Source organism: Biomphalaria glabrata, chromosome 16 (assembly GCF_947242115.1).
Source record: "Biomphalaria glabrata chromosome 16, xgBioGlab47.1, whole genome shotgun sequence".
Taxonomy (NCBI): domain Eukaryota; kingdom Metazoa; phylum Mollusca; class Gastropoda; family Planorbidae; genus Biomphalaria; species Biomphalaria glabrata.
Window position 1 is genome coordinate 13,645,267 of NC_074726.1, and position 23,888 is coordinate 13,669,154.

Genomic DNA, 23,888 nt, shown 5'->3' on the forward strand with positions numbered 1-23,888 from the left:
ATTTAATATTTTTTTATTTGATATTTAAAATCCAAATCTATTATATAGATCTAGTTAATGCTTCCATGCACAGGTTTCCTTTTTTAGATCTTGGCCATTAGCATGTTTACCCATTAATGATTAATAAAATAGTGTTAGGGGGTTGTTCATCCCCTTGTTTATTTTTCTCATGGACTTCCGTTTGTGTTTCATAACTACTTCCTAGTTCAAAGTAATGCTGTGAGCACAGACCTATATACTGTGTACAATGTGTGACTGTGAAGAGTGTGGACCAAAAATAATAATAAGGCTTGTCTTTAATAATAATACTAATAATAATAATAATAATCTTTATTATCCGTAAGGAAATTTGTCTTACAATTTGTGCATTACCAAACAAAAAACATTATAACTATAAGAAACCAAAGTGTACATTCACACCAGACTCACTCATAATTTACATGTGACAAAGTTTGTACCAGATTGTTCTTATTTAATGATTTGATTGCCAGGGGAATAAAAGAGTGTTTGTGTCTGTTTGTCTTTGCTATCGGTGACCTACATATTTTGCCACATCCAACGCAGGCATAACCAAAATGAAACACGTAAAATAAATTATAAATACTTTAAAAAACAAACAAACTTATATGAAGTGTAATTGTATCAATATGTTTGAACCAATCATGTAATAAATTTTAATACATAAATATATCATTCAAAAATGTGTACGATTGGAAGTATTTTTTTTCTTTACACTAATTTTCATGATTTTGCCACACTCAGTGCGCTATGGCCCAATCATGAAACTAACCACTTGTGTGGACCAATTAAAGGGGGGTGGGGGTAGGCCTATATGTGATAAGATTTCTGTGCTGTATTTTTAAAAGCAATTTTTTTTTATATTGCTTGAGTCTGAATTCGAACTTTATGGCTCAAGCCACTATGATCATGGAAGAGCCACTGATTCCTATTGATAGACCTATCTGTGGTCGTCTTCCTATTTCCGCTACTTATCATCCTGATCGCCAAACATTATATCTTCAGCGTGTAGGCATCAATGCCATTCATTGTATTTAGCTTCACATTTGTATTTACGTTTAGGAGATTATTCGTTACACACTCGCTTTAGCCTTATTGTGTTAAGTTTAAGGGGCTGCCCAAAACTAAGTCCCCCGGGCCCATCCGTCCATCTGAGAAGGTCTTCAAAGAATTTCAAGCCCATTTGATACGCTTTCTTTCTTTAAGCTTGGTTTAAAAAATAAATCTAGTATTTTTGACAAAGCTTATATCAACTCATTCTGTCTGTTTGTCTGGTCAAAAGTTTGTACACGTTATTTCCCCCACATCCAATCTCGGATTAGCTGAAATTTCGCTCAATTATTTATTTTACCTGACAACACAAGAATTGATAGAAAAAATTAACCAATTAGTTAATAAAATATTGGTAATTATTTTTTATTTGTTTGGTATCTTGAACAAGGGAAAGAAATAGTACTTGAAAGATAAGGTGGTATTAGTTGAAATAGTCCCCCTTTGAGGACTAAGCCATGAGTAAATATTGTTTATGTGTTTAAAAAACGATCATGTAAACATTCACCAAGATACCCCCCTTTTCCATCCCTCTTTTTACAACTGGCCCAGGCAAATGATAGCATCATAGCGCATTGAGAAAGCTAAAAGGTCAACAAAAATAATTGGTAACAATATTTATAATCGCACAGATTAGATTATGTCTAGGTCGATTATGTAGCCTATAGATTTACATGACTGATTCAAACAAATTGATACTATTACACTTAATATAAGCTTTTTATATATTTTTTTTCGTCAAAGCTTTTAAAATCAATTACAGTAAAATCTACACAGATATCCCTCCCCCTCCCCTCCCCAATTTTCCCAACTGGTCCATATAAGTGATAGATCAAAGTGTATTGAGAAAGCTAAAAGCACGAAATAGCACTAAACAAAAACAATTGGTAATACTATTTATCGCACAGATTTATAGATCTTTTACAAATTAAATTACATGACTGATCCAAACTCATTGGTAGGCCTACAATACGCTTCGTTTAAACTTTGTTGTTTTTTTTTTAAGCAATATTTTATTTTTTGTCATAGAAGCTAATTAGGAAACTAATATAAACAAGGTTACAAAAGACAGTTTGTGTTTCCACACAAACTCAAAATCGGCCCCCGAAGTAAAATGTTTTACATAATTCGAATAATCCTTCAGAGTTGAAGATAGTTTACTTCCTAGTCCAAACCTCCCGCAGGACGACGGGGGATGGGAGCAGGCAGGGTTTGAACCTTCGATCGTCGATAAATCCAAACGACAGTCCAGCGCGCAAACCGCACGACCAGTGGTCCACCCAGGTAGGCTTCAATATTTTCAGAAAGAACATCCGAATGAAATTATATCAAAGACAAATGAGAGATAAGAATGGAGAAAAAAAGTTAACAGATCTTGTGTAGTGCCCCAACCGTCCCGCAGATCAAAGGATACGTGAAAGTGAATGTAAAGTTAGATGTGAACCTGGCCTAACTAGTTTGTGGTCTATAGGGCAGATGATGTAAAGTTCATCTGTTTTTGTGGCCTACGGTTAACGAGGGTGTCATGTAGCCAGCACAACGACCAACTAATGTCAGGTACCCATTAGAGCTGGGTAGACTCAGAAGTTGAAAATCCCAGTCTTCACCAGGATTCGAAACCGGGACCCTCGGTTCGAACTAAATAAGTTAATTGTTTTGAAAATGTTCAAACTCATATTCGAATTCTCAAAAAAAAAAAAAAAAAAAAAAAAAAATCCTCTATATAGAAAAATGTTCAGGAAAATTATGTTTATAAGATTACTATTCGTCTTAAATTAGGTCTAACATATAATGCATACTAATTAGCTTTTTCTTATAAAAAAAACTGCTTGCATAATTGATTTTAAAAATTAGAATTTTCGCTTTCAGGAAAAAAAAAAAGTAGCCGTTGCATCAGAACTTTGAATGGTCTAAAATATTGTGAAGTCGAGATCTAAACGGGACGGACGGACAGACATTTCGCACAAAACTAATAGCGTCTTTTCCCCTTTCGGGGGCCGCTAAAAATTCAACAAAATAACTGAACTGATAAAAAAGACCATACATCGACATTTAGCATAAATATATATTTTACAAATGTATTGATATGATAGATTTGTATTTAGGTAAGTATGACATCTAAGCATTGGTAATATTAAATAAACAGTAGCGTATCAGCAGTCTCCGTCAGGGGTGTTGTCCAGAATGTTGGATTTGTTCTTTCTCAGACATTCCTCTCTTTTGGAAAAAGTTTCGCTGTAAATTTAAGAAACTATAAAATAAATATTTACTTATTAATTATGAGATTTTATTACTTCTGCAAAATGGGATAACCAATTTTTTTTTTCATTTGAATTATAGGCTACACATAGAGGTTAAGCTCTGAGAAATTCGAATACCACCAGGATGACTGGCTGGTCGTGCGGTAAGCGCATTGGACTGACGTTGGGACTTGTCGATGGTCGCGGGTTCATACCATGCCCGGTGCCATCTCCCGAGGTCCTGCGGGAGGTTTAGTCTAGGAAGTAAATTATCTTCAACTGTGAAGGAACATCCGAAACATGTAAAACATTTTACAAACAAACGTTCAACTTATTTGTAACGATTATCTTTGCTAAACATGTCTCGAATGTTCCTTCAGAAGATTATTACATTCTAGCTCAAACATCCCGCAGAAAGACGCAAGATGGCACCGGGCAAGGTTCAAACCCGGGACTGAAGAGACCATTAAGACATTAGTCCAGAGTGCGAACCACACATGTTGATATCTTGCTTCTTCCTTTGTTAATAATACATCTTAAATGGATTTAACGATATTTTAAGGAGTTTCCAAGACTTTAGTTCAGGAGGCTTTTCCGGAAAAGGGAGAGAGAGGGAGGAGAAAAAGAGGGATAGGCAAGGAAGAGAGAGAGAGAGAGAGAGAGAAAGGACAGAGAGAGATGAAGAGACAGAGAGAGGGAGAGAGAGAGAGAAAGAAAGAGAGAGAGAGAGGGAGAGAGAGAGAGAAAGAGAGAGAGAATGAAAGAGAGAGAGGGAGAGAGAGAAAGAAAGGGAGAGAGAGAGAGAGGGGGGAGAGAGAAAGAGAGAGAGAGAGATGGAGAGACAGAGAGAGAGTTTGAGAAAGAAGGAAGGCGTGATGGAAGACAATATACATCTAACTATTGAATGTGAGTTGTTGTTTTTTTTTAATTTTCTTTGTCATATTGGGATAACAATCATAACATATTGGGCTTTGCGAATAAATATTAGGAAAATTAGCAAATAATATGATATGCTAAAAATATACGAAATATCACACAGATACATTTGTATACACATGTATTCAACTAACAAGAATATCGAAAAGGAAACTACCTGGAATCTGGCGACAGTGCCGACAGAGACACCGGTCCTCGACTACTGTCTAAATAGAACAGAAACAGTTATTTCTTAAATTATGCGTTTTAATTATTTAAAAAAAATTGTCAGGGTCACTTCAAGACTCCACGAAAACGTAGTAGAGTCAATCGTCTGGACACACTGGGACTGGACACACTGGGACTGGACACACTGGGACTGGACACACTGGGACTGGACACACTGGGACTGGACACACTGGGACTGGACACACTGGGTATGTACACACTGGGTCTGGACACACTGGGACTGGACACACTGGATCTGTACACACTGGGACTGGACACATTGGGTCTGTACACACTGGGACTGGACACATTGGGACTGGACACACTGGGACTGGACACACTGGGACTGGACACACAGGGACTGGACACATTGGGACTGGACACACTGGGACTGGACACACTGGGTCTGTACACACTGGGACTGGACACATTGGGTCTGTACACACTGGGACTGGACACACTGGGACTAATCTCAGCGAAAATATCCTACGCACTAAAGCCAATGTAGAAACATGACAGGCTTTGAGATCAATATCATTTCACTGCTTCATCTAGACACTTTAGTTAGACACCAGACATTTCAGCTAGACACTGTTTAAAGGTGCCAGAATCATAGCAGAGTTATTTTGTCTTCTACTTTCTTTGTAGACCTTCTGCTGTTTGTTATATAAAAAAAAACTTGCTGGTAATCTGAAATCATTGCAGACAGAGACGATGATAGCGAGAGTATTGGTTATATCTGAAGCAGGCAGCCAGTAGTACGGGACTTCCAGAGAGTATTGGTTATATCTGAAGCAGGCAGCCAGTAGTACGGGACTTCCAGCATTGAAATTAAACACGAAGAAGGAATTTGTGTAGGCTACATGTGAAGTCACATACACGTTACATATATGAAAGCAGAGCTAGGGACCACATTTGTTGATGAGAGAAACTGGTGAATTAATATAGAACGAAACAGTTCGACAACTCCGCCAAAATTTTAATGAGAGGTGGGGGAGGGGCTGGACATCGGATGTGACCGTTGACCTTTAAGTGGCATTAAGTGCATGCTTGAAAGTAGCTCATTAAGATCTTTTTAGATATCTATGCTCTAGTGGCCTGGCACTGGGTTGCTAGTGCGCGGATCGAATGGTCCATGTGCAGTCCCTTATTTCGTTATATATAATTTAATATGTAATGTAATATGTATTGTTTCAGTACTCAGCTTTACATTTGTATTCACACTGACCGCCCGACAAGATGTCTGCCTACTTCCTCTGGGCCCATTTCACTGACCAGTGTCATGTGAGACAATTCTTTGATTAGCCCAAGCCATGCTTTTTACCTCTCTCTCCTCTCTACTCCTGAACAAAGAAACAAAGGGGCGCTTTGAATGAAAGAGATAATCCTTAGCTGGACTCAGTGACGTAACATCTCTCTGGTAAATTCCCCCTCCCTCCCTCCTCTGTCTTTTGGTTAACGCTCATACGTCATCTTTCCCTAGTCGCTGTGTTTCTCAGGTCAAAGGGTACATCTTGCCAATTGTTGAGGAAATGTCTATGTGTTCCCTGGTCGCTCTGTTTCTCAGGTCAAAGGGTAAATCTTGCCAATTGTCGAGGAAATGTCTATGTGTTCCCTGGTCGCTCTGTTTCTCAGGTCAAAGGGTACATCTTGCCAATTGTCGAGGAAATGTCTATGTGTTCCCTGGTCGCTCTGTTTCTCAGGTCAAAGGGTACATCTTGCCAATTGTCGAGGAAATGTCTATGTGTTCCCTGGTCGCTCCTTTTTTCAGGTCAAAGGGTACATCTTGCCAATTGTTGAGGAAATGTCTATGTGTTCCCTGGTCGCTCTGTTTCTCAGGTCAAAGGGTACATCTTGCCAATTGTCGAGGAAATGTCTATGTGTTCCATGGTCGCTCTGTTTCTCAGGTCAAAGGGTACATCTTGCCAATTGTCGAGGAAATGTCTATGTGTTCCCTGGTCGCTCTGTTTCTCAGGTCAAAGGGTACATCTTGCCAATTGTCGAGGAAATGTCTATGTGTTCCCTGGTCGCTCTGTTTCTCAGGTCAAAGGGTACATCTTGCCAATTGTCGAGGAAATGTCTATGTGTTCCCTGGTCGCTCTGTTTCTCAGGTCAAAGGGTACATCTTGCCAATTGTCGAGGAAATGTCTATGTGTTCCCTGGTCGCTCTGTTTCTCAGGTCAAAGGGTACATCTTGCCAATTGTTGAGGAAATGTCTATGTGTTCCCTGGTCGCTCTGTTTCTCAGGTCAAAGGGTACATCTTGCCAATTGTTGAGGAAATGTCTATGTGTTCCCTGGTCGCTCTGTTTCTCAGGTCAAAGGGTACATCTTGCCAATTGTTGAGGAAATGTCTATGTGTTCCTTGGTCGTTCTGTTTCTCAGGTCAAAGGTTACATCTTGCCAATTGTCGAGGAAATTTCTATGCCTTTACACCTGCCTGACCTACCCCCAAACACTCTCCGCCATCTTGAAGAGCACTTCTCGCCCACATTGAAGTGATTCTGCCTTTTGGCTCCTGTTTGCTATTTCTAGCTCCCATTTTCGGAGCGATGCCTAATATTCCACAGGTCTCTGCCCCTGTGCTACACCTTGTACTAGACCTCAGTGCTAAACCTTGTACTAGACCTCAGTGCTAAACTTCAGAGCTACACCTAGGTGCTACTTAGTAGTATCCCTGGATGCCTATAAACACACGATTGTTGGTTGCCAGTATCCTAGTATTGTACCTGTGCGTATCAATTTAAGTGCAAGTGTAATTTAGTCAAACCCATCCACTAGACATCACGCGACACGCAAACCCTGCACAAAACCCTACGCGGGTCACAATTTCATCCATTCCATAGAGAACCCTGGCCTGCTTTAGCACTTCTTTCCATTCTATCCTGAGCTTTACGTCTCCTTGCCCGGACTCTAAGCCCTAAGTTGTTGTAGATCTGCCTCTACATCATCCAGCCACAGTACTCGTGGTCTGCCTTTGGGGCGCCTGCCTTTTGATTTTTGCTCCTCTGTTCTCTAACATTATTTTATTATTATAGCTTTTATTTAGCGCTACTTTCATGCTTATAGCATGCTCAGAGCGCTTTGGTCCAATTTTATTTGTGGACCGGGGGGGGGGGGGTATCTAGGAGTTGGTTTTCCGTGCTGCCTATAGGCGCTCAGTAAACACAACTCTGCCCGAGTTGGGTGTCGGACCTCGAGCCCCCTTCTAGGTAGCCAAGACAAGCCAAGTTCAAGCGCACTTACTTTAAAGGTGACCTACCCAGCGTAATCTGCTCATTTTTATTTCCACTACAGTATCAATTTTCAAAACGTGGGGAGATACAAAAACATAACTTATGTCTGCGTTCCACAAATGTTTTTGTTAACTCTGCTCTACATTGACTACTTTAATCTCACCCCTGCTCTCCCCTACAGTATTATGAAGTTCTAAGCAGTCGATTAGCATATAAGCCAATGTCAGTCGTAAAATACATACTTTTTAGATCGGGAGGTACTTCTCCCAAGCACAGACAGCAGCAATCTCTGCAGGGGAAGAATAGCAGACGAACTTGGCTTCGCAATCGTTTCTCCACGAAGCAGTAGAGAAAATAATTCACAGTGTGGTTCATAAAAAGTAGAATTCTAGCCATCGTATTATCTGAAAAAAAAAAACAACAACAACAAAACAAACTTAATTATTTTAAAGAATATATGCAAGTGTTGAATTACTACAGCTACTTCAAAGGTAAGAACATTCTGAATTGCAGTTAATTTTTTAATTAGTCTATGAGATCCTTATCGATAAATGGTTATGGTTTTAATCGAAGAATATAATATCCTTTTTACTCTATTGAACACCAACTTACACAAATTTGTCTCCGCTTGTGTCCTAAAGAATTTTTCTTTAAAGTTCTCCACCATTCTGATGGGTAGAGAGGTAACAATAATCAATAAGGTCGACATGAAGACCACAGGCAACAAACGTTTGCTCAAACCTGTAGGGGTCAAGTGTTTAACATGTAGTTATTAACTTCATTGTTCAGTAGAATTTTTTTTTTATTATTATTAAAGAAGATCTCTAGTGTTAAGCACACTTTGTTTTTAAAGCTTAGTTGTAAAAAAAAAAAAAAAAGCTTAAGGAAATTAATTGAGCAGACGATACAGTGCTACTACTTTAAAACGAATTATCTACCTTTAGAAGTGGTTAACAGAATGTTGTTCACGGGAGTTAAGGCAATGTTTGAGACCCTAGGGACCTGAGCCAATAGAACAGATTCCCTGCCTTTTTCCATTTGGTATTTATGAGAAATTGACTCTTTGGTGGCAGCAAGGTTGATGCTAAAGGTCAAGCACCACGAGGGAACTCATCCCCCTAGTCTATATAAAATGAACCTCCTTGACCATTCGTAGTTCAAATGAAGTACCAAATTTGTTTACTTTAAAGTAAATATAGACCTAGCCATTTATTTTCCCCTCACAGAAGGCCTACGTTGTAGAAAAAAGAGTTAAACAAATATTTTTTTCCCTAGCAAAGAGTAGCTTTCGGGAACCCTGCTCGCTTTGGTTCTGTAATTATAAACTTATTTAAATATTTATTACAGAGATCCAACAGACAAAGTAAGATGAACCTCGAGCAGTAAGACCAAAGTTGGAGGTCCGAGACCGGAGGTACAAGCTAAGCAAACACAAAGAGACATCACACATGAGTAACAGGGCCATTGGAAGAAATGCGTTCACTGTAGACTCGAACCAGAACTGCCAGGTACCAGCGTCGAGCTCACAGAGTGAGTGGGTTCTGAAATGTACATTAAAATAGAAAGGAATGAGCAGAAACTTCTTTTTTTTGGGGGGTGGGGGTTAAGGGCGATGGGTCAAAACAGTATAAAGAAAACGAAGGAACAAAAAGAAAAAAAAAGAAGGTTATAAAGACAGTTTGTGTGGAAACACAAAACAAATTGGCTCCCTAAGTTGTCCGCTCAGGCATGCACAAAGACAAAGTTTCAATGTTTTCAGAATGAATATCTATAACATTTTTTTGTGTGTAAATGTGGGTAGTAAGTATGACAAACATTTCTTAACTACGTAATACAATAAAACCGTTTGCATAACTACATTTTAAAAAAATGGTAAATTGTCACCTCCCTTACTATATAGTCTCCCGTGTTTGTAACTATTAGCAGTGTATATTTGAAAACAAATTGTGTTGTTTTTTTTAATGAAGAAAACTGCTTGCATAGTGGATTTTAAAAATTAAATTTTTCGCGTTCAGACATGACAAAATTAGCCGTTGCATCAGAACTTTAAAATATTTCAAATATCATGATGCCAGATTTTCAATATCTTTTCTAGTTTACGAGATCTAAAGGGGACGGACGTACGGACAGACAGACCAGACAAAACTAATAAGGGCTTTTCCCCTTTCGGGGGAGGCCGCTAAAAAAAGACACATTTCCATTCATTTTCTGTTGAATAGTAAATAATTAAATTATCTCGCGCAGTCACAGATTAATTAAAAAAAAGGAAGATACAAACGAGGTTGTAAAGAAGTTGAAACCAATTTATCCAGTACAATGAACAACATCTACTATACAGTGTATAACAGGCTCCATTTTGCCCTCACCGGCACAGAGGATTACAGCCTGCAGCAAATGGTCTCTGAAAGACACAGCTGGAGAGCTTTCACGAAGGTCGCGGAACAAATTTAAGGCCCAAAGAAACGCTCTTGCCGAAGATAGTATCAAACAACGAAGAGACCTCCAGCGGACAAGGGCTTTGTCTGCAGCCGTGAGGTCGTAGCTGGATCTGCATAGTCAAGTAAAATACTGCACTCATCCTCAAAAATCTTTAGATTATTTTTAGATCTTCCTTAACGCATAATATAATCGACAGTTATGGTCCTTAATAATCCAGGGCACAATACTTTAATGCCAAAATAATAATATTTTTTTAAAGTGGAAACAATTGGACTAGTAACAAATAATGTAAATCCTTACCCATTGTTAGTGAAGACTACGAGTCCTTTCTGAATCAGAGTTGCATTGACCATACTGCACAATGTGCACAGCAAGAGAATAGCAACTACACTGCACTTCTGTGAACTGAAGTTTCTGGGTCTGTACAGAAATCAATATGTTCATTCATAATAATACTAATAAGTAATAATAATAAAAATAATTTGCAAAATTAATATACCAATATTTGACTTTGATCCATAATTTGATTAATAAGGATACGAATCCTTATTACAAATACTCGCCAGTATGGGCACATTTTGACGGACATAATGATGGATTTTAATCGCATTGATAAAAAAGAAAAAAACAACGCTACAATCATTGACATTGCCGAACCACAATCCCATAATATAAGGAAAACTGAAGTGGAAAAACAAAGAAAATATGGGAGCCTAAGCTTGAAGATCAATCGGTCATAGATGCTGTCTAAAATAATAATATATCCTGTTGTCATATCAACTGAGAGGATAATGACACCTTTCAGTTACCTTCACGACCCTTAACATCCCTAAGAAGATTCTCGTTGCCTTTCAGAAGGCGGCACAGCTGCAGACATGCCACATCGCCAGGAAACTTCTTAGATAACACTGTTAAAGGGAGACTACAATGAATTTTGTTTCTTTCTAACGAAGCTCGACCCTGGCAGTGCCAGAGAATGAATATTAGTTCGTTTTTCAATATAATAATAATAATAATAATAATTTATGACACACTTTTAACAAACATAATGTAGGTTCAAGCGTGACCCCTGTGACCTCTATGTCGAAAGTGTCGATAATGTTGACTGTTTTCATTACATTTCTTTTATTTATAGAGTTTACTACAAGCAGAAACAAATTGTTTCATGTAGTTGATGATAATCTGGAAATGATGCAACAGTTTGTAACGAAGGGGGCAGGGCTTTAAATACAGGAAAGAAGTGAATGAAAGGCGGGAAAGGGGAATGTCACGTGCGGGCCGCAGCAAAGTTGCCAGAAAATTGTAAACAGGGAGTTGTTTACATTCTAGTAACTTCCAGTTTCTGCACAAAAGAGCTATTCAATAAAAAGGAGAGACATGTTTTCCGGTACCTACAATTTTGAGAACTTTTGATTTTTAAAAGAGTTTAGGAAACTATAAATAGGGATCCACGCCAATATCGAGGTCAATTCAGTTCATACGTTTTAAGCTTTTATAAGTTTATTGTTAAGAATGTATTTTTGAATTCGATTATAAAGTGCGTGTACAATCGTTTCATGATTTCTACTTAGAAGATTAAACTATTTTATAAAGACAAGTCTTCCTTTACGAAGCTGATCACTTTTTGTAACAGCGATTCCTTGACTCAAAATCTTTCTGAACGTTTATTGATGTAACTCTTTAATGACTACACGACGAAACATACGGAAATACATGCTTACGTATGTATGTTTAAGATATAGATTATGTAGACCCAGTGGCGTCACTAGGGTCGGTGTCACCCGGTGCGGTAAGCTCAGGGTGTCACCCCCCTCCCTAGGAAGAAAACAATCTCCCCCTTTCTCTTATGTTGAATAATAAAACTGTAAGTTAATTAATTGATTGGTTTCACCCGAAAATGGTTTACTATTCTTTTTAAAAAGTCGTTGTTTGACATTTTATCAAAAAAAAAAAAAAAAAAAGAAGCTTGATAGCTCTAGAAAATAGCAAGAGAGTAAGGCATCTCACAACAATTTATCCAGATTCAGGGACATGTCTAAAGTAAAACAAGCTGCTATGTCACAACTGACGCTCAGACTCTTCAACACCGAGACGAATATGAGATTAGGGTTTATCTTATCCCCATTTCTCTTTCTTGTAGCCATCGGCGATGTCATAGAAACAGGCTGCATCCGGGTTCCCATGACGTAAAGCAAACCGCGTTGGATTTTGCAGACGACACAGCATTACTTTGAAATAGAATTAAATGTATACACGATATGACGGATAAAGACGCCCCCAAAGTTAAGCATATTGGGAGCAGGTGACCCAAAACGCCCATCAATATTAGTCATACAGATCTTGAACCAATAGAAATTTTAACTTATTTAGGCAGTGTTATCTTAATCAATGGAGTTGCATATCATGGTGTTGCATGTCGGATTGAAAAGCAGGAGCAGTCTTTCAAAAAAGTACGACCTATCTAAATAAACAAATCAATTAGACTGTAGATTAAAATCAACCTACTCAATACAATAATTGTCCCAAAGGCCACCTACACTTCGAGATGTGGAAGGCTGAAAAGAAGCTGAGTAGTGATAGCTGAGAAACATCCTACCGAGATAATGTTACCAATAGAGAAATCTTTTCAAGCACATTCGCAGTCTTAGGTAAGTGGCAACTGAACGTCGATTGAAATTTGTGAGACATATCATTCAAAAAGACGTAACCAAAGTCAGCAATAAGATGAAAGCCAAAAAGAGGAACGCCATAACATGACCGTCCACGTTTAATCGTGCCGTCACACCTTTTTAGAAGGAAAGTGGCTGTGAAAGTCGTTTAAGACTAATTAATGTGGAGAGAGCTTGCAGACATATGCGTCGAATGTTTCTCAACATTTTACAATAAAAAATGTTACGTTCGCCACTCAACTGATCAGGTTAGATGTTTGTGAGAGCACCTTAAGCTCACTCGGATTTTCCGGGGCAAAGTCCCGGCGCCAAGCGATTTTTTTCTTACATTTCTGAGCTTCAGAAACTTTTTCTCCTGGCGTCTATAACGTATTATTTTTCTCATAATAGGAAAATTACAAGTAAAATAGAATTAAATTAAGAAAGTTTGGGACGTTGATACTAAACTGAGACATTCAAGCTAGTAATTTGTATTTCTAAAAGTTGCTTTTTGAAAAAGTGCATTTTTCCGACTTGGGTGTCACCCCCTTGATGGGTGTCACTCGTTGCGGCTCGCACCTCCATAGTGACGCCACTGTCTAGACCTTCAGAGTGAATTAATTTTAAAGATTATGATATCTTTAAAAATCGTAAGGTAAAACCAGAGTTTTCCCTGTGTGGCCAATTATCTAGTAATGTTTTGCCAAAAATTATCTGCTAATATTTTTTCCCCCAAAAATATAAATAAACTGTCAAATTTTTAGGAAAATTATTAGAGCCATTTCCAAGATCCGTGTTTAGTGTCCACTTACCTTTTTCTACCCATGAAGAATTTGCAAGCTGATAAGAGGAATTGTAAAAAGGAAACTTAAAATGAGTCACATGGAGCACTCACCTACACAAAACGTAGACTACTCGACACACAGTAATAAACGTCACGTGCCATGTTGTTATGGACACTAGGGTCAAATCTAACCATAGGAGATACCTTTCAGCATAGCAAGTAGAAAGAAAGGTACTTTAATTTTCTTATTTAATAAACATTACCTAGTGTATGTTTACTGTATATTTCTTTTGGATGAAAGACCATTATAGCAGCTTTGTAAAATAAATCTATAACAACCCATTGTAAAATAAAGCTTCATCGAAATACAACTAAAGTAATTCGTACAGTCACGCCTAATATAACATCTCGCTTAGTTTTCCCGCTCAACCTCGTTTACTTTTTTTCTAGCACAATCTCGTTTGTTCATGGTTACTAGACTAAAAAAAAGTTCCACAACGTTATTCAATAGTTACAACATTATCTCCTCTTTGTTTTCTTAGCACATTTTGAATTGTTTTATTTTGAATTTACAATTAAGGAGTCAAATAGATTAGGACAGACATGTCAAACTCGTTAAGGTGTATGGGCCGCATAAAAAACTTACTATATCCTAAGGCATGGGCGTAGCCAGGGGAGGGGGGGTTTGGGGTTCCAACCCCTCCCCCAAAATGAAATCCCCCCCCCCCCTTCGAGTCGGAATTTAGTGACTGATTTTTTGCTTTGATTTTGTTTATTTTAGTTTAGATTTTAATACTAAACCATCACTTGCCCCAGCACAACCAAAGGGGTTTTGAGTTTAAAACCCCCTACCAAGGGGATTCGAGTTTAAAAACCCCTACCAGGGGGGTTCGAGTTAAAAACCCCTACCAGAGGGGTTCGAGTTTAAAAACCCCTACCAGGGGTTTTGAGTTTAAAACCCCCTACCAGGGGTTTTGAGTTTTAAACCCTTTACCTGGGGTTTTTGCAGTTAACTCCCCCTCTTCTATAAAACAAAACAAAAAAAAAAATGCAAACGAAAATCCCCTATTTCCAAGAGCACTGTTAAGGAAGATTTTGATTTTAAACCCCCCTCTAAAATTTACGATAAACCCCCTCTTCAAAAAAAAAAAAAAAGCTAATAACGCACTCAAAATGTTATGAGCGTAGCTAAATGGGTTTTGACTCAGTTTTGAGTTTAAACCCAACTTCAGCGAGTTTAAACCCAACTTCAGCGGGGTTTGAAGGTAAAAAAAATACCTCTTCAGTAATAAAAACAAAGCAAATTATACACTCAAAATGTATGAGTGTAGTCAAAGGGATTTTGAGTTTAAACTCACCTCCAGTGGAGTTAGAAGCTAAAAAGTACCTCTTCAATATAAATAAAAGCAAATTACTCACTCTAAAATCTATGAGCGTAGCCAAAGGGGTTTTGAGTTTAAACCCCCCGGGAGGGGGGTTTCAGGATAAAAAATACATCTTCAGTGTAAGAAAAAAAGCAAATTACGCACTCAAAATGCTATGAGCGTTGCCAAAAGGGGTTTTGAGTTTAAACCCCCATTCAGAGGGGTTGATGCTAAAAATACCTCTTCAATATAAAAAAAAAGCAAATTACACACTAAAATTATTTGAGCGTAGCCAATCCAATCGGGGGGTTTGAGTTTAAAACCCTCTTCTACAGATGGCTTTTTTTAAAAGTTTAAAACCCCTCCAGATGGTTTCGAGTTTAAGATCCCCCTACAAAGCATTTTGAGGTGGAAAACCCCCAACAGATGATTTTGACGATAAAACTTCTCTTTTCGATATAAAATCTAAAGCAAACTACAGTCACTCAATTCCAAGAGCGTATTCAAGAGAGGTTACACATTTTTACCAGTGGCAGGGCTCCATTAATAAACTGGAGTGAATAGTCATCTGCCGAAATTGAAAAACACTAAATGTGGCTCAACAAAGATGGCTAAGACAGATTTTAGGAGTCAGTTATAGAGATCGGGTCTAAATCAAGGAAATCCTATGCCGAATCGGGAGTCGACCCTTTAGTAAGATTGTGAGAGAACGACGCATGAGGTTTGCGGGACATGTTCTCCGACAAAATGAATTACGCATAAGAAGAGTTGCAATGATATCCTAGTACAACTTGACGCCACTCATTCATGGAAGTCCTCATGGCAGGTGGAAAGAGGCTTCAGACATTACCAGTGACAGATTTTTATGGAAACAGCTTGACGTCAAATGATCCGAACGGCGCGGTAGGATCTAAGTCAGTAAGAATAGCACATTAGGTTTTTGAAATAAAACTTTTTAATAGCAGGAAAATGCTGTGTAGATACCTCAGAATATGCATTTTGTTGGCTTTCAATACCAGAAATAATGCATGGCGACGGGGCTTCGCCCCGCGCTGGGGGAGCTCCTAGCGCTCCCCCAGACCCACTTGCTAGTATTGGCGGGGAATTTTTCCATTAACTCATGGAAGAACCTATTCTAGGGCACAATAAGCGTCTTCCGAAAGAATGAAGGTTCAGAATGTAATAAAGATTATGTACACACACACACACACATAAATACATACAATTTTTTTTTCGCGGGGGGGGGGGGGGGGGAATCCCCCAAACCCCCCCCCCCCCCCCCCACCACCACCACCACCCACCGAAAAAAATCCTGGCTACGCCCAAGTCCTAAGGGGCCGCGGCCAAAAATCAGTTGCAAAACAGCTTACTAGTTTTATGTAAATTAGAAACAATACAATAGAATACAATAATTAATGGCATGCATGTCCCTTAGTTAGCTAAATTTGCAGTGCGGTTTCATAATTAAAAATTACTAAGATTGCGCATTTTTTTCTCTGTCCTGATTCTTGACATATTTCTGGGATACAAGTTTATTTTATATCGGGTGCAAGTTTGTTTGTCACTGACACTATCATCACTGACGACAAATTTTGATCAGATAATCTCGAACGGTGAGGTGATTTGTAGCTTTCATTATAGAAAAGAACTGCTCACAGAGATCAGTGCTTGCAAAAATAGCTAGAATTCTGGCTGCAAATCTCCGCAATTGAACGTACCGTTTAGGTATATAACTAAATTTTGGCTCAGCCACTTCTTTATTCTTCGCTTTCAACAAAGAATCTAACTGCTATTCTATCAGCTCTAGTTGCACACTACCAGCAGCATTTTCAGAAGCAAATGAAAGTGGTTATAAAAACAACGAAAACTCTTGCTCGTATCAAACAAAGTCATGAAAACAGCCAGTGGAAGCATCTACTAACGATTCCAGGTGTAAGACATAGTTACCAAATGTTGTAGCCGTATTTAATCTTTTTAGTTTCTGACAAGTGAACAAGATTTTCTCTTCATATTTGGTTTATCCACAGTCATAATTTTGCTTGAAAGCACTTCATATGATCACACGCAGTGGTGACAATTTAGTCTTTACTTTGAAGTTTCAAATTCAAGTCTTGCAGATGACCAGTGAGATCAATTGCAAATGCCAAATCCTGAACCCATTTGTCAGTATGGAAATGTTCAACAGGTTCACCTTTCATGTTCAGAAACAATACAATTTCTTCATGCAGTACAACAAATCTCTTCAATTCTTTATGACAGGAGAGCCAGCAAATTTCGTGTCCAATGTCATTCAGAAACATTGAAAATTGGCAATGATTTAAGCCACGGGCATGAATAAAATTGAAAGTGACTGAAATCAGTCTTATGACATGTTGGAATTGTAATTGCTTTGTGCGTTATGTTTCTTGGTGAATGATGCACTGAAAATGAGCAAATTTAAAATTAGCATTAGTCTCTCTTATTTTTGCAAGTAGCTATGCATCAAAACCATTTCATAATGGTTAGTGCGCCATCCGTTGTTAGACTAGCTAGCTTTACCAAAGGTAAATTGTACTGCAATATCACCTCCTGTTATTTCTCAAAAAACATCCTCGCTTGTTGTGGTGTTATGTATAGAACAAAGTTCAAGTAGCTCCTCAAGTATCTCAAAATTCCTGTCACAGGTCCTTATGAGTATAGCCAACTGTGCAACACCCTTTACATCAGTTGACTCATAGTGAGCCAATGAGAATATTTCAAAATCTATTTTGTTCTTTAATTGTTCACTCAAGCTGACTGACATGTCAATTATTCTATCTGCCACAGTGTTACTAGTTAAAGTTATTTCTTTCAATGCTTTCACATTTTCTGGACTTCCGCAGCTTTAACGACACACTCTTTCATAAAATCCCTTTTCACTAAATGATTCGCTATGGCTTGCAAATTAAGTTTGAAAAAATGTAGCTGGCTTTCACTGCAGACTCTATCTCGTTGTTCAGTTTAACAAATACTATTTTTCAATTCAAGTAGCTTGTCATCTTATATAGATACTGCATTGTCCAATTATTATTTGGTATTGTATGATAAATGGCAAGTGATGCGGGACTTCATCAAAGATATTAACATTATTAATGCTACCGAAGCCCTAGATCAAAATGCGAATAGCTCAGTACTTCTAACCAACCGAATCAGAGAAAATTTAGGACACTCTGGCTGCCAAAAAAAAAATGGAACTCAGTACTGTGAAGAGACGAAAGTTGAGCTGGTTTGGTCAATTTGTAAGACTTGACTCACTGTCACACGAAGAGAGAGTCATTCAAAGAAAAGCTGGCTGGACAACGTAAAAGAATGGACGGGAACCTCTCCTTCTAAAACAGCTGCTGACCGGGGAAAGTGGAGGGATTGTGATACCGGTACGCGAACTGCCTCTACAACGAAAGTCAAAGGATCTACGGTGGTGATGATTTTAAAAAATTTTAAGGGAAATAGTATTTGGAATAAATTAAGGGCCATAATATTTTCACTATAAATGTTCGATCTTAAACAATGTCAAGGACACTATATGAACAAATCACTGGTGCCAGCTAGATAGAAACCAAGCAAAAGCGCTTAGAAAATTTGATTTTCTAGTGCTAAAAATTTCACAAAATTTCTCGTATACTTTAAAACTACATAACTAATTAACACATTCCCTATGTTCTGTATATAGTTCCTAGTTGTGTGGCTCTGATCTGTCCAGACTCACATGCAAGCAGTCATGTTGAACTGTGAGACATCCTTCTCTAGGACGTACTCCATCAGGAATCTGGGAACACGCACGCACAGGACCACAATGTTGAAGCAGCACAGGCTGGCCAGGAAAAAGTGTAGGTTCCGGTCTTTCAAAGAGCGACGGTAGAGGACGACGACGGTCAGCAGGTTGCCTGGGAACAGGTCAGTTGGTTAGTGTAGAGACACACACATAGCAACACAGGCTCTAATGGCATGTCAGTTGGTTAGTGTAGAGACACACACACATAGCAACACAGGCTCTAATGGCAGGTTAGTTTGTTAGTTTAGAGACACACACATAGCAACACAGGCTCTAATGGCATGTCAGTTGGTTAGAGACACACACACATAGCAACACAGGCTCTAATGGCATGTCAGTTGTTTAGTGTAGAGACACACACACATAGCAACACAGGCTCTAATGGCATGTCAGTTGGTTAGTGTAGAGACACACACACATAGCAACACAGGCTCTAATGGCATGTCAGTTGGTTAGTGTAGAGACACACACACATAGCAACACAGGCTCTAATGGCAGGTCAGTTTGTTAGTGTAGAGACACACACACATAGCAACACAGGCTCTAATGGCAGGTCAGTTTGTTAGTGTAGAGACACACACACATAGCAACACAGGCTCTAATGGCAGGTCAGTTTGTTAGTGTAGAGACACACACACATAGCAACACAGGCTCTAATGGCATGTCAGTTGGTTAGTGTAGAGACACACACACATAGCAACACAGGTTCTAATGGCATGTCAGTTGGTTAGTGTAGAGACACACACACATAGCAACACAAGTTCTAATGGCAGGTCAGTTTGTTAGTGTAGAGACACACACATAGCAACACAGGCTCTAATGGAAATTGTAGACACATACATTACCGCAGTCACTATTGGTTATTTTAGACACACACATCACTACAGACACCACTGGTAATTGTAGATACACATCATTACAGAAACTATTGGTTATTGTAGACAAACACACCACTACAGACTGTGTGAAGACACACAGATCAATTCAGCTACAATTTGTTTGTAAATATATAAACTTCTATAATTAACTTAAGGTTACTACATCTCAATAATAATAATTTTAATGATAATACTAATTTTATTTATAAAGCACTGTTAACAAACAAAATTTGATTTGCTAGAAAATTACTTCAAAAATGTAAATTGTAATTGAACTTTTTCCATTTTATATCTTTTATTTATCTTTTTTCAAAATTATTTTCTTGATTATGTGTGTGGTGTGTGTGTGTGTGTGTTTGTGTTGTAACAAAGTAAATAACAACAACAACAACACAACATTATCTACTTTTACTTAAAACTTTTTCTTCACTTATTTAAAAAATAATTTTTTTGATCTTTACGTTATATGCGCGTCTGTCAGTCGCAAAGCGACTACGGTTCATCTCTTAGAAATGAGATAATGGGCGTTATCTTTGATCGGAGCGATGTCATCTTCAGTTTCGCAAAGCTGATTTGTTCAAAGGAACGGCAAGTGCATATACAGTTTAGGATCTGCGGGGTAGAAAGTGCTGCAAGCTGCATAACGTCACCGGTACTTGATTTTTTCCTGAGGGTTGACTTCCTAATCCTTTCCCATGTTTGGGTATAGCCGCAAGGCAGCGGAGTATTGAATTCAGTTTCCTTCTCCTATGTGGGTCGTCATCCAAAGCTAACGAGCCCATTCTGCCCAAAGTAACTGGTTTGGGTGCCAGTTATTCGCCTTTGCCCCTTCTCCTATCATTTAACAGCAATGCCACCGGACCAGACCCAATATCTGAGCCACACGTTTAGGCCAGGAATCGGACTGGTTGTCAGAGGCTATTTGAGACGCATGCCATTGGAAGCATTTTATAGGTCTTGGAGTTCTTATACCCATAAACACTTCCGAAATAACAACAAATAAAGGTACCACTAAACCACTAAAGGTCAAATGCAAACTAGTAATCTTCCTGCGATATCTAAACCATGACCCGTGGGTCGTCTCCGGTCCGTCATGCGGTGCTATTATACCTTCGTAACTTCTACCGAAAATGCAAAATGAACCACTGAGACTCAACAGTGTCGCTCGAATATTTTATAGAATAAGGTTAACTAGTTATACAGATAAAGTTTACCTAGTCATACAGAAAAAGTTTACCTAGTCATAAAGATAAAGTTTACCTTGTCATATACATAAAGTTTACCTATTCATATAGATAAAGTTTACCTAAACATATAGATAAAGTTTACCTACTCACACAGATAAAGTTTACCTAGACATATACATAAAGTTTACCTATTCATATAGATAAAGTTTACCTAAACATATAGATAGAGTTTACCTACTCACACAGATAAAGTTTACCTAGTCATATAGATAATGATTACCTAGTCATATAGATAATGGTTAGATAGTCATACGGATAATGGTTACCTAGTCATATAGATAATAGTTACCTAATCATATAGATAATGGTTACCTAGTCATACTGATAAAGGAAAGGTTACTTAGTCATAGCGTTAATGTTATGATTTCAGGTCAAAGCATTATATATCTATAAATCAAATCACATTACATAGATCTAATACTTATCTATTAAACCGACCAAAAATAGCCTTTCTAGTTGCAGGCACTAACTGCTTTTATATTGCTAATTTCCCGAAATGAAAAAAAAAATTGTTTCCCCATTTCCTTTCACAAATGCCCACCACCCCTCATCACCCTCTCCCGATATCCAATACCTGCCTGGTATGCCGAAAACCAGCAAGATGAGACTCCCAGACAGCAAGGTAAGTCTTGTGAAGAAAATAAATTTCTTGTCCATCTCTTCAGTTTCTAAGGACGTAGTGGTGAAATTCTTCATGGCATGCCCGAGACGCTCATTCTATAATTCACGTCGCAGGGTGTGACCAAGGCGTCAAGAAAATACAATTCACATGAGCTCTTTACAATCAACCAAAATAACCGGAACTGATGCAATCAGCTTGATATGTTCGTGTTGGGGAGATGTCCTTGTCTGAACCACATTCTTCTAGAAGGGATAGAAAACAGAAGTATTGTATTACATTTCGTTAATACATTTTGTAAGACACTTTATGGAAACAGCTTTTATTTGTTGGGATTCTCACACTCACATCTGTTTCTCAAGATCAATACTCGTGTAAAAGTCGTGTAACTCAGCTGAATCCAGATATTGCACTGCTAAAAAAAACAAAACTGCATTCTTTTGATATTTCAAAGTTTCTTAATGACTCATTCACTTTTAGCTTTTAGTTGATACTTTTATTACACGTTTTGACTACGTTAATGAGTGTTTCGAGTTTTAAAATTGAATTGGTGCATAGTTATAACCTAATCAGAGGCTAATCAGCTCAAATATCCTCTTAGAGATCATCCCTAACCCACGTGAAACTTAGAAAACACAAGATTCTGATCTTTAGATTTTAAAATGACTCAGTTATTTATTCATCAAAGTTTGTAGACATCAGAACGAGAGGAACCCCATTTGTGTTCTATTGGTTCAATTCTTATCAATGAACTTCCAAAAGTACACATTAAGATGGCGTGTGCAGAGTGTGTCAAGTTGAAGCGCTAGGATTTGTATATTGGACTCCTTCAGTCATAGAACGACTATGATTCATCTCGAAAAGAGAGATGAAAACCTGGGCATTGTCTATGGTCGGAACAATGTCCCCCTGGCAGCAGTTCTTAAGGTTCACCAGCTCCTGAGTTTTCCTCAGAGTTGTCTCCCGAAACTTTCCTGTGTTTGGGTATAGCCGCAAGGCAGCGGAGGTTTGGAATCAGCGTTTTCCTTCTCCTAGGATTTGTATTCGCATGATATTCGAACTGAGGTCTAGAAAAAGAAAAATCTTTATCGCCGAGCAAGAGACAAGGATCTAAGTTATAGCTCATGTTGCCAGTAGGTAAAACCAGCACTGAGAGGGCGACACCTACATAGAATCATCTTAAGTCTTCTTTCACTCTTAACATAGCCAACTGAATGTTTGCACTTCCATCACACAATTGTTTGTTAAGATGTTAATCAACTCATAATCGTGAACTGCCGATACCTAAAAAAACCCAACCCAGTTAGGAGGGCGACCTCTCCTATGACACATTAACTCTTTTGATCTGTTTTTGATGCACTCTTTGCGCAGGCTATCAATGCCGATTATAAAGATGTTAGCTTCCAATGAAAATGTAGCAAACTTCAGCTGCATCTCATCCCCTACTTCTTATTAATACAATGTTTATATTTGGAAGCTTTACAAACCCGCGCCATAGTAATTGGTAATAGATCTAAATCTAGAATCTAGTTCTAGTCTGCAACAAAATGTGGATATAAAATGAATGTCAACAATTAGATCTAGTCAGACTTCTGTGAGCTCTCTATAAAAAGTATATAGATATAGTATATATATAGAGAGAGTATAGACTTATATAGAATGTATCAATTCTAGAGAATGCTAGTCAAAGTGATCTCTAGGTTTCTAGATCTGTCTTATCTTCTTATAGATTACAGACGTTACTTCAAAAAAGAAGATAATCACGTCTTACGCATTTCATGTGTCAATCTAGTCATGCATGTTAATCAATGACTTAAACTCTGCCAAGTCTTTGGTTTTCATGGCTGATTCAGGCAACCCATTCCATTCTCTTATGGCACTAGGCACTAGGGAAGAAGGAACATTACACTTGTACAACTTTGTTCTAGCGTATGGAATAATAAATGTGTCTTTATCTATCTCTACTGATCGAATTAAAAATAAGAAAAATTTCTAAACACAAAAAGATCTAAATAAAGCTATTGTCCTACAAGTGACTAAGTGTAGATTGTAGTCACAACGTAATCTAGTCTTTGTACAGGTAGCAAAATTTGAGATTTATACTATTATCATTTTGTGACTTCCGATTTTGATAAGTAAAAAAGTCGAACTTCCTATCTAAGACTCTGACGTGTTTTTTAAGAACAAAAATGAATTATCATGCTAATACAAGAAACAATATTGTTTTAGAAAGTAGCCGATTGTCCGAGCCTGTAAAATGAACAAGTTTCGTCCAATTCATTAATTTATTGGTTTTCTTTTCGTTATCGCTTTCATTAACTCTTTCTCTCCTAACTAACGATACCAACGTTGATTCCACCAGAATGTGGTAAATAATTACGGAGGAAAAGAGTTAAACTTAATTCATATTAAATTACTGTCTTACTCGATACTA

General features: G+C 38.1%; 1 protein-coding gene across 4 annotated transcripts; it reads right to left on the reverse strand.

Annotated features, from left to right (window-relative positions):
- Positions 1-3,122: 3,122 nt before the first annotated feature.
- LOC106066511 (probable G-protein coupled receptor 139) lies at positions 3,123-23,585 on the reverse strand. 4 transcript variants are annotated; one of them, XM_056013444.1, is made up of 10 exons: positions 23,485-23,585; positions 21,414-21,699; positions 18,645-18,822; positions 13,668-13,760; positions 10,425-10,544; positions 9,060-9,226; positions 8,298-8,426; positions 7,928-8,089; positions 4,402-4,450; positions 3,123-3,319 (listed from the first exon to the last, which is right to left on the reverse strand). In XM_056013444.1, the coding sequence occupies exons 2-10, from the start codon at positions 21,529-21,531 to the stop codon at positions 3,235-3,237; spliced, it is 1,101 nt and encodes a 366-aa protein (XP_055869419.1). In that variant the 5' UTR covers positions 21,532-21,699; positions 23,485-23,585; the 3' UTR covers positions 3,123-3,234. The 4 variants fall into 4 exon arrangements, with proteins under 4 accessions (XP_055869419.1, XP_055869421.1, XP_055869420.1 ...); XM_056013446.1 differs by having other exon boundaries at positions 3,123-3,303; positions 21,414-21,696; positions 23,485-23,579; XM_056013445.1 differs by having other exon boundaries at positions 21,414-21,696; positions 23,485-23,579.
- Positions 23,586-23,888: the final 303 nt, after the last annotated feature.